Below are 18,234 nucleotides of genomic sequence, written 5' to 3'. Positions count from 1 at the left end.
AGATCTTAAGATTACATTTTATGCAATGGATATGTCTGAACTGTTGCATACATTATCAGTGAATGACAACTGTTGTTCCCTTGTCCCACATATTGTATCTGATGAAGAACTAGGAGGTTTCTTCATTCTTCTGGATGTGGAACTGTTTACATTTCTCTCTAAAAAAAAACAAAAAAACAAAAAAAAACAAAAAAAAAAACCACACACACACACACAAAAAATCAAACACAAAAACCCCTAGGTGTGCATCTATTTTTCCTTCAATTTGGAGGACAGATTCCAACTGAAAAAACCATAGTAAGGATGCCTAATGCAGTTCTGACAATCTTAGGTAGGAAACACTGAACTCATCCTCAAGGGGTATTCTGGACCTTCCATTGAGGCGAGATCCTGAATCATGCACTGCTGTGAAGTGAATGTGCCTGTACTGTCTTTTTCTAGCAAGCTCCACAAGAAGACAGAAGGCTTTTGATTAGTGGAAAGAAAAGTGGAACATTAATAGAACGCAAGCTTGAATAGTTATCTTTTTAAATATGTGACAGGGTAGATGGAATAGAAACCTAAAAAGTTTATATACAGTTCTGCCTCACCTGCTGTGTCTCTGCAGGCAGACCCTGTTTCACTCAGTGCCTTTCTCACCAGCAGCACATGCAAAGTCTTCTCAGGTCCTTTGCCATTTGTGCCCGTCCTCTATGAAAGCTGCCCCTCTGCCCCTGACTGCAGTTCAGTTTCTGCCCAGGCACTGAAGGCTCCAGCTCCATGTGGTGCCCCTGTTCCAGCCAGGCTCTCTGGGCTTCAGAAGTGTCAGTCTTCTGAGCCTTTTCTTTCAGCACTCCAGAGGAGTAATGATCTCTTCCAACAACATGACACCAACAGACCACATTTTGTAAAATACACAATGTATAACAGAGAACTGTCAAAGACAAGGAACAAAAAGAGCTGATATATCCCCCAGTACAACGGCCTAAAATTTCTTAGCTAGATAGTTGATAGTTTCATATAGTTCCAAAAATGCTGCTTAAAGCTTTTGAATGGGCCAGTGGTATAAAAGAAAGCATTTTATGCTTGCTGAAAAAATCTTTCATCCAAATGAACACAAGCATAAATTCACAGTAATCATAGCCATCATTTAAAAAGCTGTGAAAGTCAAGTAATGTTATCCTCCTTTTACAGCACATAAATAGCTTGATTTTGATACACACACTAAGGTCCCCCAAATAGTGATATTACCTTTGGAGAACCTAGTATTAATTCCCCATCTACCTTTCAAGATCAGAGAAAACTGGTAACAGTCCATGCTACTGAATTACCTTGATGTTTCTAGTGCATATGTGATTATTTGAAGCTCTATTTGTGTTTATTTGGCCACCTTTCAGAGGCAAAAAGCTCAAGTACCTTTTATCCTAATGTAAAATGCTCTATTGACACAGCAGTGATATAGTTTTTAAAAAGTCTGTTGTACAGACAATCTCTTGTGAGGGATTTCTCAACCCATTAGGATACTACTTGACATTGCAATTTCATTATGAGAAACAGCTCTTTCTGGCTTCTGCTTTCTATTCATTTCAAAGGAAGTGATACTGATGATATATCAATAGACCTAGGAAAAAACCTTGTATGGTTTTATCTTCTTCTATACTTTTCGAATCATATTTTCTTAAACATTTATTTTTCTCTAAATCCTTTGGGCTTCAATTCCTAGCCTTTTCCACAGTCAGCACATGAAAATCTTATGCAGTGAAAAAGGTAACATTGATATTGCTCTCTAAACAACTGAATGAGCTGGTAGTAGTGTCTGTGGAAGAACAACAGTGTCCCTATTTATGAGTAGTTAATATCTGAAACATTGTCATGACTTGCAGCTCAGAGATTTTACATTGATCTGAGTCAAACAGTGTGCACCTTACTTGGATGTTTGACACCACTGGTGCCTGTGTTGTAGCTGGTGCAAAATGATTGAAATATGCGTGGAAATACAGTCAATAGGTAGGTGGGAGTTTTTCTTTCAAGAAATATCAATCAACCAAGAAGCCAAGAAGGGATTCAATGATCTGTGAGAGGAGTCCAAGATAATAGTGCAGTATAGAAGGAAAGATACAGTCTAAGAGCCATGACCTGTTAATGAAAGCTGGGGTAAGATGCAAATAAACTGAATCTCTGACAAAGTAAAAGGGCAACACTTCCAGACAGATATTTCAAAGTGTTTCTATTTAAAAGCTCAATAACATTTTGTATGAAAAGCAGATGCTGTTAATGATACAATACTGTCATATCTAGATAAGTCTGTCAGTAAGTATTTGGAAGGAAAACATTCAGGTCACTATGAATGACAGTTAATAAAGTTGGTATTATTAAAAGACAAAGAGAGAATTTCCATGCAAGAGAATATATACTGAAATATTATTAATTTTCATTTTAGATGCATTTTAGAAAGCCTGTTTTAGATAAGAGTGTTTCTCAGTTCATGGCAAAACAAAATATCACTTTTGTGCTGAAACCAGTAGTAAATATTCTAGTTCTGAGATCAATTTATTGTGATAGTAGCAACTGTCCTGCCAGCTCAGGTGGGCAGTGGGCAGGGAGCACTGGGACAAAGTGAGTAGAGCAGGGACAGTGGCAATGACTGTGAGCAGCCGCATCCCATGGCAAATCCACAGGACATTCACTGGGATGAGAACAGGACAAGGTCATCTTGGAGGGTTGAGGATGAATAAATGTGGGCTGGGCACAGACATATCTACAGCATAGCTCAGGGAAGTGTCAGGACACGGACCTGAGCTCACATGCAGCTCCTGCAAAAGATGGGGTCTGGCTAAAGCCCTGGCCAGGGCTGTCTGCTCTTCCCCACACAGATCTGATCCAAGGCTAAGCAGCTGCATTACTTGCAGCATGGCCTTGAATACAAGCAGACAAAACTCTGGGACAGGGAAAGGGAAAATGCTTGCAGAATCAGCTGCTGCCCTACAACAGACCCTACATGTATTTTCATGTAGGCTATTGAGTGACCCAATAACTATTCTGTCTATTGGCACCAAATCCAAAGACTGAAATTGTCACACCCATTTCAGTTGTTCTCAGCCTCTTGTTTATTGCATTGTTCACCTGTGTTTAATTGCCTGCAGCCCTTTGCAACTCTGCTGTAATAGAAGAACATGAACTCCAGTGGGAATTGAGAATTTAGAAACTGGCCATGTTGTGTTTACTTTTCATAGAGGCTGATGGGTTACCAAAAGTATGGACCACACTGCGTGGGTTTTCTCAAATCAGGAGGACAAAAATAAAATCATTTAAAAATCAGAATCTATTAAATGTAAAGATCAAATATTAATGAACACAATAAATTATTTGCCCCATCTGGATACGTTGAAAATTGTTTTCATGGTGCTTCAGTTTTCTTTGTTAGTGAAAGGAAACAAAAATACCTTGTATTTTCTGAAACTCGTGTTCCCTGTGGGCCTGTATGTCTTCATGTCTTCTCTATACTAGAATTTTTCTTCTTCCATTTATTGGGTTCTTGCTTTTCAAGTGTCTGCTATTTAAGCATACCATTTTTAAAATCAGATCTTGAAATAAGTTTCTCAGGAGCCAGACCTCCCTGGATCCTCCAGTATTTTGCAGTCTGCTGGACAGACAGCTATCAATCTAATATTTAATGTAAGTCTGAATGACAATGACATTGCTGTGCTTTTAAAATAGAATAATTTCATCCTGAATTCGGATGAAAGTAAATTCCAGAATGTCAAGTTTGACTAAAAAAAAAAGATTCTTTCTTTCCAGTATGATTCCTTTGTTACCACAGTGACCTGAAAGTCTACGATTTCCACTGCTAATTATGTGAGTTCTGTTGTCTTTCTTTTATGATTTAAGATAGTTATTTCATTACATCATTTAATATTGCAATTAATATTTTATACCCAGCATCTGCAGCAGAAGACTATGAGTAAACTCTCATATTCACATTGCAGTGTGCCTGCATCACTCCTCTCTGGCACTGCAGGAAGCCCAGATCAAGACTGTGACATGCTGGCTTTCTGCATTTGAATGGACAGATTGATGAACACTGCTGTGGCTTTCAAATGCAGACTTTAATTTTTTTTCTCTGTTCTGAATTTAAATTGTATTTCAAATAAACTGTGAGAAATCATTTGGTTCAGGCAAGATATTAAGATCAGAATTCTCTCCTTTTTAAATTACTTTGTCACTCACTTCAAACTTAAGCTGAAAGCATTTTGTTTCTGTCACACTTCCATTGTTTCTCATAAAGTAGGAATGTATATCAATAGGCAAAAATGGGAGACTGGCTTTTACTGTTCACAGTCACCCCTGCACAGTCAGGAGAACCTATGCAAAACCAATGGTTTCTAACACTCTAAAGCTTCTTAAAAATTTACCAGTTCAGTGTATTATCAAGTTAGCAATAGTTACACTTACATAGAAAACAATATGTACAAAATACTGTTGAAAATTGAGGCTATTTCATCATTTTTTCTACCTCATTCTACTTCTGTTTTTGCCATTGTTGTAGATTACTTTAAAATTCATTAAAACAGTGTGGCATAACAAACTGCACAGGTAGAGGCTTTAAGCATTTTTATCTTTAATGGCTTTAATGACTATCTTGAAAGTCTTCACTTGTGTCACTGAGAGGCAGTAGTGAAAGAGAAATTGCAGCTTTTACTTCCTGGCAGCTTAACAAAATTCAGAAAAATGACATGCCAGTGGTATTTCTTAGTTTTTTATGAAAACAAGATTTATGACATTAGGTGGCTGTGTTTCTATATACATGCAAGTGGTGCACTTCTGTGTACATTATTCTGTCAGTTCCATTCCGATAATATCTGATTCAGTTGTCCAATCTCAGACAACTTAACATACAGTGAGCAATCTAAAACATGTTTAATTCCCAGGAGTGCCTTGAAAAATGTGAGCAGGTAGAGGAAAGATACTTTTTTTAAACATTCCCTGGGGATGGAAAAATGTAGTGCAGGTTCAGGGGTTATAAAATAACATATAGACTGGTGGAAAAGATAAATTAGGAATAATACAACCAAGACCATATGTTTCATTTGCAGTATGATACCAAAAGAACCATTTCTCAGTCTAATTTATTCCCCTTCTATGAAATCTGAGGTGAAAATCTGACATTTTTGGCAGATGCATATTACTGTCTCTTTCACCCTTTTGTCTTCCTCCTTATGGATTCCCTGAAGTCTCGAAAGAATTGAACTCCAGCTGCAGTCTTGGTATACTCTGGTGTAAAAGGCAAGCATCCATAAGAAAGAGATGCATCAAAAACTAAGTTCTATTACTGCTTAAACACAAAATTGTGTCATGTTGTACTGGCCATTAAAAGGCTGTTGATCAGATACTAAGATAACTGACCGGAAGAAAATAATACATGCAACTCCTGTTCTGAAAGGTGTTTGGTGAATATCTCCAGTAATTTTTGCTCATTCTTGTTTTTCAGATGAAGCAGATTGGTCATGATGGTTACAACCCCTCCTCTGTAGCTGAATGGCTGGATTCCATTGAACTGGGTGACTATACCAAATCCTTTCTAATTAATGGCTATACATCGATGGACCTTGTGAAAAAAATATGGGAGATTGAATTAATTAATGTAAGTTGATTAATTTATAGCAGTAGTTCCTCCCAAATACATTATGTAGTACTTGTCCTTGTACATCAAGGAGAAGGCAGAAAAGCAATTTGCACCACAAACACAGTCATCAAGTGCTGTTAATGGCTACACCTTACATGCCTGTAGCTGGGTTGGCTGTACCCTTTGCTTCCATCTACTTTGCCATTGTCTTTAGCATGGTATTCAATCAGCATGATTGTGTTTGCCTTCAGGAGGCTGAATGACATTTAAAAATATATTTGAGGATTTTATACCTACAAAGCACGTGCCTTTGCTTTTAAAGTGCCTAGAAACAGTACTTCCTGTAGAGATACTTATAGTTTACTTTTTCTACATGCTCCAGCTGAATTAGACATAATGTAAGGAAACCTTATACTTAGTAAGTTATTCTAAAATAACACAATTTTCATTTAATTATCACTTTTGCTTGAAACTTCATTTACATTACTCAGTTTAATTAGATGTCCACATAGGCAACCATAAACTTTAACGTGGACTGCACTGCAGGGTAATTTGGAGTGAGAGGAAGTTTGTGCTGTTATAGTGAAATTTGTAATGTTACGGTAAAGACGTTGACAGTACAGCTCTAGCCGTGGAATTTTCATGTGAGTTATGTGTCTGAAAGTGAGTTGTTCTCTCTTATAAAAGATTGATGATTGTAGCTTTGCTGTGACTTCTGAAATCAACTGTAATATCAGTTTATATGAACTATTAGGGCAACCTCTACATGGAGAGAAGCCTGATTTCATGTTATTGATTCTTCACAGACCACTCTGCTCTTCCTTCAGGTACAGGAGATACTATGTCTCTGCCTCTGATTAGTGCCTGGGTCCCGGAGCAGTCCAAGGGCTACCAGTAACCATAGTCAAACAAGCATAAGATAAAGTAGCTGGTGTACCTTTATACCAGGAAGCAGTTCCCATTGTGTCCCAGGCTGGAGAAATGAAGAACATAACTATGGTGCAAAGCCCTGTTGCAACACAGTTAACTGTTGCACAGGCAAGTGTAGGCTGAGACCAGCATCTAACAAAAGAAAAAAAAACCAAAAAAAACCCCCAAAAAACCAAAAAAGGAGTTATTTCCTATTAGTAGGAAGACAAAACCATTGAATGTTAGAATTCTAACATTGAATGTTAGAATTTCTTTTCTTGCTGTCACGGTTGATGTTAACTATCAGAAAAATGTAGTGTAAAGGTCAAACTCTGCCTCATGTGTTTTGCCTCATTTAATGTATCTTGTAGGTTCATAGTCGAAGTCAGGATATGATTGATGCACTATGGGCATCTGCTGCTAAGCTAGTTATAATTGGGATTCTTTTTTCTCGAAATGGCTGGAATTTTAATAAGAACTGGGGACACTTTGCCTCAGAAGCTAATACAGGTCATCAACCAGCACTGAGTTGAAAAAAGTAGAAAATTCTGCTTCTATTTTTTGTTTTCTGTACTTTTGCATCCCATTTTGCCACAATCAATTAGGAAACAAATTACCCTTTAGCTCCCCCAAGTGGATCATTAAAACGTCATTAAAGATTGTGGTTTGACTTGAAACTTGTTTAAATTTATGAAAAGGGGAGTGCACTGAAGTTAACAGGAATACACTTCTGGAAAACTAGTATAAACCAAACCCCGATGTCCCTCTAACTTTAAAGCTTACCATTATGTACATTTTGAAGACCTGTACTTCTTGGAAAAACATCCCCTTTTGCCATGAATTGCAAGAAGAGGCTGTTCAATAGTTGTCTAAGTATTTCTATAGAAATAGGAATCTATAGAGATAAATATTTTTCCACCTGATATGTTCAAAATATATTGTTCAAGAGCAGAGTTAATGAAACAGTTTTACCTTGTAAGAATTACTGTTTTAGTCCTGCCATATTTGATCCCCCCCCAGTCAGTAGGAACTCAATGTAATGATATTATGTTCACTGAGAAAATCTGTAGCTTAGAAAGGTATTTACTATTACTATTTTCTTTCAATTGAAGAGAATCTTTCAGAAATGGACAAGAAATTGGTTTGAAGCATTCTGCAGTCTTTCAGAACGAGATACTTAGCTCTGACCAGCAGGCCTGCTGTCTGAAATTGATTTCAGAGGTCTCACATCTTCAGTTGATGGCAAAGAAAAGCTTCTTGCAGAAAGTTTTTCATAAAAGAATGCATAAAGGTCAAAACCACTAACTCAGGAACAGGACTTTTCACTTGAGTAGGTCAAAATCCAGGCACTTGAAAAACTAGAGAAAAAACATTCAGAATCCTAAAAAGAATTCAGAGTATCCTTGGTTTGGTGCCTCTTGATGCTTAAGTTGTAGACTGAACAAGAAGTTTAAATTAAAGTTATGTCTAATATGCAGAAAATATATGTATCAAGGGCTACAGATATTATAACTTCTTCATTTCTGCTTTTTAAGCAGTTTCGGACACTCAATTTGACATAAAAACCATACCTAATTTGGCTCAATTTGGCTCATACCTAATATGGCTTTGCTCATATTTGGTGCTTCTTTCCATTTAGCTATTGAGAAGTCAACCATGCATCCTGGAGGGATAGAAACAGGTTTGATGCTAGAGATGATATCTTCTGTTTGGATCCCTCACTAGAAGAAGGAGGTTGAGATGCTGGAGCGTATCCCAAAAGGACAGCAAAGTTGGTAAAGCCTCTGGAGCACTCACATTCTGTGAAGGGTGGCTGAGGGAGCTGGGGTAGTTCAACCTGGAGAAAAGCAGGCTCAGGGGAGACCTTTTCACTCTATCCCTACCTGAAAGGAGGCTGTAGACAGGTGGAGGTCAGTCTCTCCTCCCAAGTGAAAAAAAATAGGATAAGAGGAAATGGCCTCAAGGCTTGTATTGAATATTAGGAAAACATTCGTCACTGAAAGGAAAGAGTTGTCAAGCGTTGGAGCAAGCTGCCCAGGAAAGTCACGAAGATTTGAGTCACCATCCCTGAGGATATTTCAATGACAGGTGGGTGTGGCCCTTAGAGATATGGTTTATTGGGACCTGACAGCATTAGGTTTATGGTGGAACACAATGAACTTAAAGGTCTTTCCAACTTTAATGATTCTATGGTTAAAGTTATCCTTCGTGATTTACCCTTTATTCTCATAGAACACTAGAGTATTCAGAACTTTAAATCTTCTTGTCTTCCTAAAAAGAACAGTTCTTACTTTATTTTCAACACAGTTTTATTATTCTTGTAAAGTATCATCTAGGTAATCACATTTAAAACCGCTTTGAAGAAAGCACAAAGCATATGAGAGAGGGAGAATGTCTGAGGCACTGTGGTAAAGGGTATTTTCCCTCAGTTTTTCTGGTCCCACAGCCATCTCCCTGGCATTAAGAAACAAATTTAATATTCAGCTTCATAAAATTTATTTCAAATTATTCTGGCAAGGTACTGGCATCTCTGACTTATATGCTAGTTTACTTCAAACTTTCATGTGTACATAGAGCATGTGTTTCTTCAAATGCAATTAAGCAGCAATTTCTAAAAGCATTTGGATCAGAAGAGTAATTTTAAAAGTTATTCACCAGCATTCTCAGTCCTTCTTCAACAAGTCAGACTTTGAAATCTAGTTTTTGTTTCACTAATTAATTTTTCATTTAGATCATTTAAAATTTTCCCAGATCTATTTCCTTCTGTGATGTGCTTTTTGGGAAGCATTGTTCTAATTTTCTTATCCTGGGATTTTAAGTATTCAGAATGCCTTCTCCTAGACTATGCTTTCCCAAGACTCTTGCTTTTGTCTCCCAGGTTTCTTGGCTCATTAGAGAGATCATATCTGTATTTCCAGATTCAAATATAATTTATTCAGTGTGTAGCTATTAGGAACTTTTCTGAAATACATATCAACTACTGAAAAAAAAGTCCAGTATGTTCTGTAATCCCCTAACCCACCTGTGTACACATGTGCTTTGAAGTATAAATGCTTTTCTATATGACTAATCATATTATTCTTGTCTATTATTCTGGATTACTTACGTAACCCTCCCCCTGTGGGACTCACTCTCTTCAGGGAACTTTTACCATAGAGATTCTTCAGGCAGGATATAAACACCTTAAAAGCACAAAGCAGGATATTTGTCGTGTAACATACAATGCATTGTAGGACTAATGAACTAGGCATTAAATCAACCCCCACCGAATGAGTCACTCAGTATAATGGGCAAGTAGTCATCGCTCAGGTAAGGGGAGAGCTGGCCTCTGGGGCTCACTGGAACAGACTGATCTGTGGTAGTGCTGAGATGCTATCTTCTGATTTCCCTTCTTTTTTTTCATTAGAATTTTATGTCTCTTCATGTGAGTGTTGTTCCTTTAATCCTTCAGGTGTCAATTTTTCCTGTCTCAACAATGTTTCTTATGTCTGCAACTTTACTTTTCTTATCTCCAACACTTGCAGCCCGTGCACTCTCTCACAGCTTCATCTCACGCCCTAGCAATTTTCTCAGAAGGAAACTGAGAACAGTTGCACAGCTGCGCTGTACAGAAAGTAGGTCTGGAATCACAGATAGTTGAACTCCTGGGAGAAGGGTTACATGGAAATGGCCTGGTTTACATTTCTTCTCAATTAGCTCATCTTGCACTCTGAGCTTCTTTTCTCATGCATACTTCTTTCACTCAGATGATTCAGTCTTCTGTAAAATTAATCTTTATGATATGGTTCAATTACTGTCCAGATTTTGAACTTTTTCGGAAGTGTCCTTGAAAATCTCTCCCAGATTGCACTCTTGGTTTCTCTTAGGGTATAATGGTTGCTGTTCAGGATCAGAGCAAAAGTACCAGAGAAAGAAATTAGTTACCAATGGACTGCCTTCCATTATTTTATAGCTAAGTACTTTGGGCCTTTTGCAAGATCACTGGTGAGTCCCACAATTTAATTGAGCTATATAGTACGTGGAAAAAAAGTGGCTCTTTAGTTTTATTTAAAGTGGGTACATTCTCGGGTTTGGTTCTCTCACCCAAGATTTAGGTGGTTCAGAGTCTTTTGCCCTCTGAAGGCCCTGTGCCTGACACAAGAATGAAACAGTCTTCAAATCTTGTTTTTCAAGGTTTCTCGCATTGTTTATTAATTATTATCTTAAAATTCTCTCTGTGCCCGTCCATTCCAATGGGCTGAGATCAAAGGCAGTGTCCTCTTGGGCTCTGTGCCAGGGTCTACAAGCCCCCTGTACAGATCTCAAACCCTCCTGTACAGATCTCAAACCCTCTTGCTTGGGCTCCAGACCTCTCTGCTGAGGTCTGTAACCTTCCAGGGTGTCCAAAGGAATGCCCTGGACTCCAACAAGTACATGATTACTGAAACCCATGATATTTTTACTGTAGGAATGAAAGAGCCTAACAGTGGCCATAGTGAAACAGATCAGTGGGTCTACCTAACCCCCTATGGTGTCTATAAAAATCACCATAAACAGAGGACCAATAGCAAATATAATATGAACAAGCATATTATTAATTATTTGCATAGCATTCCTAAAATAATAATTTTGAGCTCAAGGACTTCTGGAGTTGGGCCCAACTGGTCCTTCACTTTTTAATCTTGAATAAGTTCCTATCATCTTCAAGTTTTGTGATCTTACTGCTAGTCTTCTTCCCTGTATAATGGATAAATATATTGAGCTGCTGTTCATTCACAGGTCTTTGAGGAATTCACTAGAAACCTTCTTCCGTATTGAAAACTGCAATTTCTCCTGCAGTTTCCTGGTTTAAACAACTATTTCTCCATGAAAAAAAAAACTTCTTATGGCTTAATGTCATGACTGGTCTTTTGTGGCTTTTGGGTTTGTTTTTTTTTTTTGTAAAAGTGTTTTATGAGCAGCTTCATGAAAAGACTAAGAGTTCAGGAAAATAAGCAGATCAAGCAAATTGTTAACTTTTTCTATGTGATTTTGACTGCTTCAAGGAACACCAGTAGGCTCCTGAGATACAAGACATCCTTGCATGCCATCACCTTAACTCTTCTTGGTTGTCTTTATTCATGTGTGCATTACTAGTATGCATACTAAAATTCCTATTTCACCTGGGATATTTGTAGGGGCCAGTATTACTGTGGATTTTCCATGAAACTATTCTCAAAAACTGTCATAAATTATGTCAATTTCCAGTCCTCACATAACAAGTTTTTAAGGGAAGTTACACATTGTTGCTAGTAGCTCATCAAATGCATCTTTAAATTCCTTCTCTATTTGTCTTTTCTGTGTTATGGTTCTTTTTTACACACTTCTATAATTTCTTCTGTCAATGGTCTCATTTGCAAACTAAAGAGTCTTACATCATTTAGTATGGAGGTGGATAAGCCTACCAGGCCTCTGCCCTGGAGGGATGTCCCTTGAATGAAATGTGATAAGCTCATCTCAACCCTTCCCATGAGAGATAACCCTTAGATAAGACATTTCTCTCTCCAGTCAGGGCAAAGTACCCACAATGCTCTGGATACCCATGTAGATCCTTTCCAACCCGTTGTTTTTTTCCCCTTTGGTACCACCCCTGTTTTCCCAGATAAATACCCCAGCTTTTGCCCTGTTCAGCTGGGCGCTGTTGTCCCTGGTCCCCTTTGCAGGCTGCTGGACAATAAAGGCTGCCCTGTGGAAGCACCATATGGCACTCCTGTCTCTCTGAGTCAGCCTGGGATCACCTCGCAAGGCAGAGCTGAAATCACTGCTAAGAGCTGAATCACTTGCAGCCACAGGCTGTGCCTTGCTGAGGCTGCCCAGTGGCCAGAGGACCACCCAAGACCCCTGGAAGGCTGTCTCTAGTGAGACCTCTCTCTGGGAAGGCTGTGGCATTCCAGGTCGGACCACAGACTCTACGGCTGTCCATAATTTAGTAATTTCAGACATCCAGAAATCCTTATTCTCTATCTTTCTGGTCCTTCTCTTTACAGCTCAAATACAGTTACAGAGTGGCAGTGATACATATCTAATATCAAGTCAGAATTTCTTTATACATATCTAGCTTGAGCCTACAGGTCTAAGTTATGGAAGCCACTGTTTTGAACTTAGTGCTGAGAGCTCTCATGAGGCCTTAGCTGACTAATACACCTGCAATATCTATGCCATATGTAGTCTATGCTTAAACATACTCCACATACTGCATTCAGATACCTTGATCAGTCTAGTGTCTCACTTAGCAGCCTCTTCATCTACTCCAGCAAAGCAGATAGTAACTTCACAGTCTGATTGGGTAGTACACACTAAATGGATGGATTTTGTACAGTGCTCACTTTATTTCCCATGCTATCTAGCATGAAAAGATGTCTTTTTCTTAGAACAGCTGTCCTTCAGATTCTGTTTGAAAAAATACTCTGTGACTCTTCTTCTCTTGTTGTGACTTAATTTTCCAAGTGTGTCACTGCACAATTTTGGGAGAGAAACCAAATGTACTCTAAGACATTGCAACTCTAGAATTACAATTCCTGTTCCTTTTCCTCTCTGCTTTAGAGCCCCCTGCTAGATTTCATATCACTGAAAAATCTGAGTGTTTAGAGCCACAGTCCCTTCTGATCTCTCAGAGACACTGCTGATTGATAAAGATGCCCATTCCTGCAATTGCTTTCTAAATGGCACCAACAATTTTGTTGGTCAGAAGAGCTTTCAAGACCATGAGAATGCACTAGTCTGTGGGATCTCAAGTTATTAGGTATTTTGTTATTAAAAATATCTTCTAGAGTTGTGGAGTGTAGAAAGTTGTCTGTATAACTTTTTCTTTGTTTACTTTTTACAAACATTTGAAGCATGTTACTAGGGTAGTTGATTAAGTTCTTGAAGTTAATTTATGTGAGCCAATACTTCTTTAGACACAATTCTTTTGATGTACTAGTGCAAAACCAAAAATCTTCTCTTTCAAAGTTTTTAGTAACGTAAAATTCCTAAGAATGTCTCTGACATCCTGCAAAAACAAATGTGTCTCTTTTACTAAGAAAGAGATATTTCTAGCCTTTGAAATTTTAATGCAAATCTTCAAAATTCTCTGCCAGGCAGACTGAACTTTGGGTCTTCTCACTCACTGTAGAGTAGTAACCTATGTGTAAGATGCATTAATACATTCAGGAAAACATTTTCTACTACATTTATGGTGGGTTTAATATTAAATAACGACAATTTTGAAATGGGTAACGGACAACCTTGCTTTGTTTGAGGAAATACAAAGGAAACTTTCCATATCTATTTTAATTTTTTGGCTTAATTTGCGAAGCTATCCTAATTAATATATATAGGACCAAATATTAAGCATTCTTTTGACAACAGAAGAGTTGTTCGCAGTTTTCATATCAAAAACTTTGAAGGTGAGTATGGAACTGAATAGCTTACATCATGATGCATTATTTCTTCATGAGGTAAGATGTATACGGATTTCTTCAATTGCTCCTGCATTAGTAGGACAGCGCTGTAAGTTGGATTACATTCGTATGTGTTAGCCACTATGGTTACAGATACAAAGGACGACACTCTAAATTACTCTATTTACCTTTGACACTGGGTCAGTGCATTCATTAAATGTATAAAAAAAGGCATGTGATACTATATAAATAGCATTTTTTTCCATATACTATGCAGTAGTTGTGTAGATTTCCTTTATCCAGGGCACCCATACAGGTCTCAAAGTGGTTTCAGTAATGCAAATCTTTTTCTTTTGCAATAACTAAATACGTATCAATTGCAATCATGTATTAAATTTGTTCCTTTGGATCTTGCATTTGAAAATTATTCTTTTTGCAGTCAGCCTCTTTCTGTTTCAAATGCTGATAATATCTCCGTTAGTCATTCAGTTCCTAAATTACTGTGGATGTTACTTAAAATTTAGAAACTGTTGTTATGTTGTAGTATTGCAGTGGCTGTCTCTAGAAATCTCATTGGAAGCTCTGTATCCTCAACAAATTCATGTGACAGTATTTTAACTTCATAACATGTTTAACTCCTCTGTACATTTCTGCATGTAACATTTTGCATAGGTAGTGATCTTACAACCTTGGAGTGATCTGATGCACAAGCTTCCATCTGTTTCTCACGCTAAAAAAAATACTTTTAAAATACATCATTCTCTTTCCACTGTACTGTTACTTGTAAAAGATTTTGAGATAACATAACCATGGCAATACCTTTAAAAATCTCATGTTTACCTCTTCTCACTCCCACTTTGGATCATGGAGGTACTCAGACTCCAGAGAAGTGGGAGGAAAAACTCTTCCTTTAGTTCAAATGCAGTGCAGGAAGGAAGAAAGGAAGGAGAGAAAAACATTTACACTGTGAACAGTGTCACGACATTTAATTTTTGGTGGTATAATGATTCTTTTCTAATCCACATTTTGCACTGCAGGTTATTTAAATAGAAGACATGATATAAATACTTTAAGGTAATTTCCCTGATTCTATTATTTCCTTAAATTATGGCAATAACAAAAAAATATTGTTTTCTGATTTAAAAGTGATAATGTGACAATAATGTTTGATTCATAAATCTAGCTACTGAAATTTGCAGATAGCAATTACTTTTCCCTCCTTTCTGAGGGAAACATTTGCTTTAGAATTTTTAAAATCAGAAAGTTCCCCCCTCTTTTTGTATTCTATTTCTTTCCTTCTCTTCCCCCACGCTCTCTTCGAAACATATCATAATCAGGTAGTGATTGGCAGCCATTTTTAGCTTTAATAATCAAAGCTGAGCAATTTTAGCACCTATTGTGTTCCATCTGCAGGATCATTTTCTTGTCCTGTAACACATAAGGTAACACAAATGATTGATTTATTGAAAAAATTAACTTGCATTATAAAGCAACCTGCTCTGCCTATTTCCAGAGAGAGTACTGTCTCTAAAGCATCCTAACAAAATCTCTCTCCATTCAGGGAACAAATAAATTGCCTTATCATTTGATTTTCTGTCTAAAATCTTGGTGTTTTATCAGAACATTTATATTTCAAGTTTCAGAATGTGATCTCCTTTCCAGGGAGTACAATAGACTTCTTATTTCCTTTAAAACCCCTGGTAAATAACCTCTTCTGCCAGCCCACAAGTTCTCTACAAAAACAGATAAAATACAGTCACTAAATATTTTGTTCTCCTAGGCAACAACTTGTTCTGCCTTCAGTAGCTTAGAAGAGAATTGAAGAAAGAATTATATTTTACCAGCTTAACCTTTTAAGTGTTGATGAGCCAACAAGGAAATTGGATTTCCATTTTAAAATAATGTCCTTTTTCAGATCAAGCTGATATTAATTTAGAAATTTTACGTATCCTATTTTGAATTTGACGTCTGAAATGTAAAGGCTTAGGATAGCATCCTTCATTAAAACAAGAACTGTCAACTTTAGTAAAAGATAGCTGATCTAAATAATTTCATTATGGCTATTTTATTTTTATTTTGTAGACAATATTTGTGATACTTGGGTGGGAATAAATTGTTTCAAATGCTTGCATTTTCTGCTTACAAAACCAACCTCTCATAGTTTTAGCTTAAGGCATTTTAAAGCAGATTGTGTTGATTGAAGGTCAGGACAAAATACATGAAGATGATAATACATAAAAGCAAACAAGAACATAATTGTGGTAATGGTGCAAACTAACTTCTGCCCTTATTTTGAAACCGTTTGCAGTGATAAAAATCATAAAGAAATATCCCCTTTTTTCAAAGAAATTAAGCTGCAGCATTTATTACATAATGGTTTTAACCACTGCAGTACTATTTTGGTGCTTTTCAAAGAATACTGTGTTCAGTAGTGTGCAAAGGAGAAATAATTCTTCTCTAAAATCCTCTTAAATCTTTTTTTTTCTGCTTCTGCATTGCTCTATAAGATACTGTGAGGAGTTGATATTTCTAGTTAAAATACCTGAGTGTATCAGATTTTGGCTAGCATGATTTGCCTTCTGTTTGCAACATTACAATATTTGAATAATTACAATATTTGAATAATTACAATATTTGAAGGCAAAGAGGATTGGATAGCAGTCATTTTTACTATAAAGATGTTGAAGATTAGAAATATGTTAGAAATATTTTCTCTCTATAACAGATTTTGTTAACATTCTCAGGTGTGAGAGCTAATGCAGTGTCATGTCATGTAGGCCTATCAGTGTGATTAATGTGCCAGAATTAGGACAGTAGCCTTACCTTGGGTCTTCTGCTTGATTCTCCTGTCTCCTATTGTTCAGAGCCACTTTTGCTATCTCTGCAGTCCACTGCATTTGTGTCATACAGATACAGCCCTGGACTTCAAAGAAGACTGGAAAATTAAACTAAAATTATTAATAGAAGGTCAAAATTTTTAAAAACAGTAAAATTGAGGGGAAAGTATTTATTCAACTGTCAAAGGTTCTGTTGCAGCCTACAGCCAACAGGGCTTGAGCCTTAAAATTATCTCCAAGGATTATTTTTCTTCCACTGTTTTTAACTTTCAAAGGAATAAGGTTTCGTTCACTTTCCACAAAGGGCAATGCACAATTCTAATAGCTGTTGGTGCCAAGGAACCTGTCATATTTAGTCTGTATTATTTCAAAATTCAATGCCATTATCTCCAGTTATAAATTTGCTATAGATGTAAATAACACGCTGGCAGCCCAAATGTTTACATCCTTGAAATACTTATTAGCAGGTACTTGTGATCCCTTTTATAATGATCAAGACCTTACAAAGTTATGTACATTTAACTCCTGGTTTAGATTCCTACCTCAGATTGTACTTTCTTACTCATTGCTTATTTTAAAGATTGCTCTTCATACCAAGTAGAGATCTTGCGATCTTGAAAATGCTGTATTCATCCAAAAGCAGTATGTGTATGGATTTAAATGCACTTCTATAATATGAAAAAATAATTTGAGAAAATGCAGTTAAACTTGTTTCTTTCTTGTGCATGATATTCAAAATGTTATTCAGATAATGAATTACAACATAGCTGTTTCAAATCTGTGAGTCTGTTAAAAGGAAGTTAGAAATCTTTCTAGTTTTCTAGGGTCCAAAACAGAAAACCAGTTTCAAAATCTGTAAAATGCTTTATCTGTGCTTTTTAAATTGATGAACTAAGTGCCTAATTCAGATGCACTAATGACAGAAGCTACTGGAAAAAAAATATAGTTAGACCTTAGTTGTTCTTTACTTCACATATTAAAAGCTGAATCAGAACCCATCTGAGCTAATCAGGTTGTATGAACACATTCTTCAGTGAAGGACATATCTGAGTTTTCCAAATAGCATTTTTTATCACTCTTGAGGTATCAGCCAAGCACCTGGCCATCCTGATTTTCTCAGGGTCTGGACTTCATGCTACCCTTTAAAGTAATAGATTCAATAATAATTCTATTAAGTGTTTGCAGATGAGCTGCTAATGATTCTTTCAGTCTCTATCATCTAAGGATTTTTTCATCATCTCCTGTTCCACATGCGTGATCTACTTGAAAACAGAAAACACAGTCATAATGACTTTCTATAAAATACTTTCCCCTCCAGAAAGCCACAAAGAAATGCATATGCACTCATGTGCACAGTAACGCACAAGAAGAATTATGCAGAGCTAAGTATTTAAAACATTTGTGTTCCCACACACAATATGGTTCAACTGTGTTTTCAGTGAACATAACCAAATGCAAGGTATTTTGTGCTTCCTGCTTTATAAGT

At 36.9% G+C, this 18,234-nt stretch overlaps 1 protein-coding gene across 4 annotated transcripts in view; it reads left to right on the top strand.

Annotated features, from left to right (window-relative positions):
- The window catches only part of ANKS1B (ankyrin repeat and sterile alpha motif domain containing 1B), a 413,515-nt gene that overhangs the window by 252,360 nt on the left and 142,921 nt on the right, over positions 1 to 18,234 (top strand). For all 4 annotated transcript variants that reach the window (XM_066319365.1, XM_066319364.1, XM_066319362.1 and 1 more), the window contains one exon: positions 5,468 to 5,620. In XM_066319365.1, coding sequence (XP_066175462.1) covers positions 5,468 to 5,620 — 153 coding nt within the window. The remainder of the gene's footprint in view (positions 1 to 5,467; positions 5,621 to 18,234) is intronic.

This window comes from Sylvia atricapilla, chromosome 5, assembly GCF_009819655.1.
Source record: "Sylvia atricapilla isolate bSylAtr1 chromosome 5, bSylAtr1.pri, whole genome shotgun sequence".
Classification (NCBI taxonomy): Eukaryota; Metazoa; Chordata; class Aves; order Passeriformes; family Sylviidae; genus Sylvia; species Sylvia atricapilla.
This window is presented reverse-complemented; position numbering and strand designations above follow the sequence as displayed.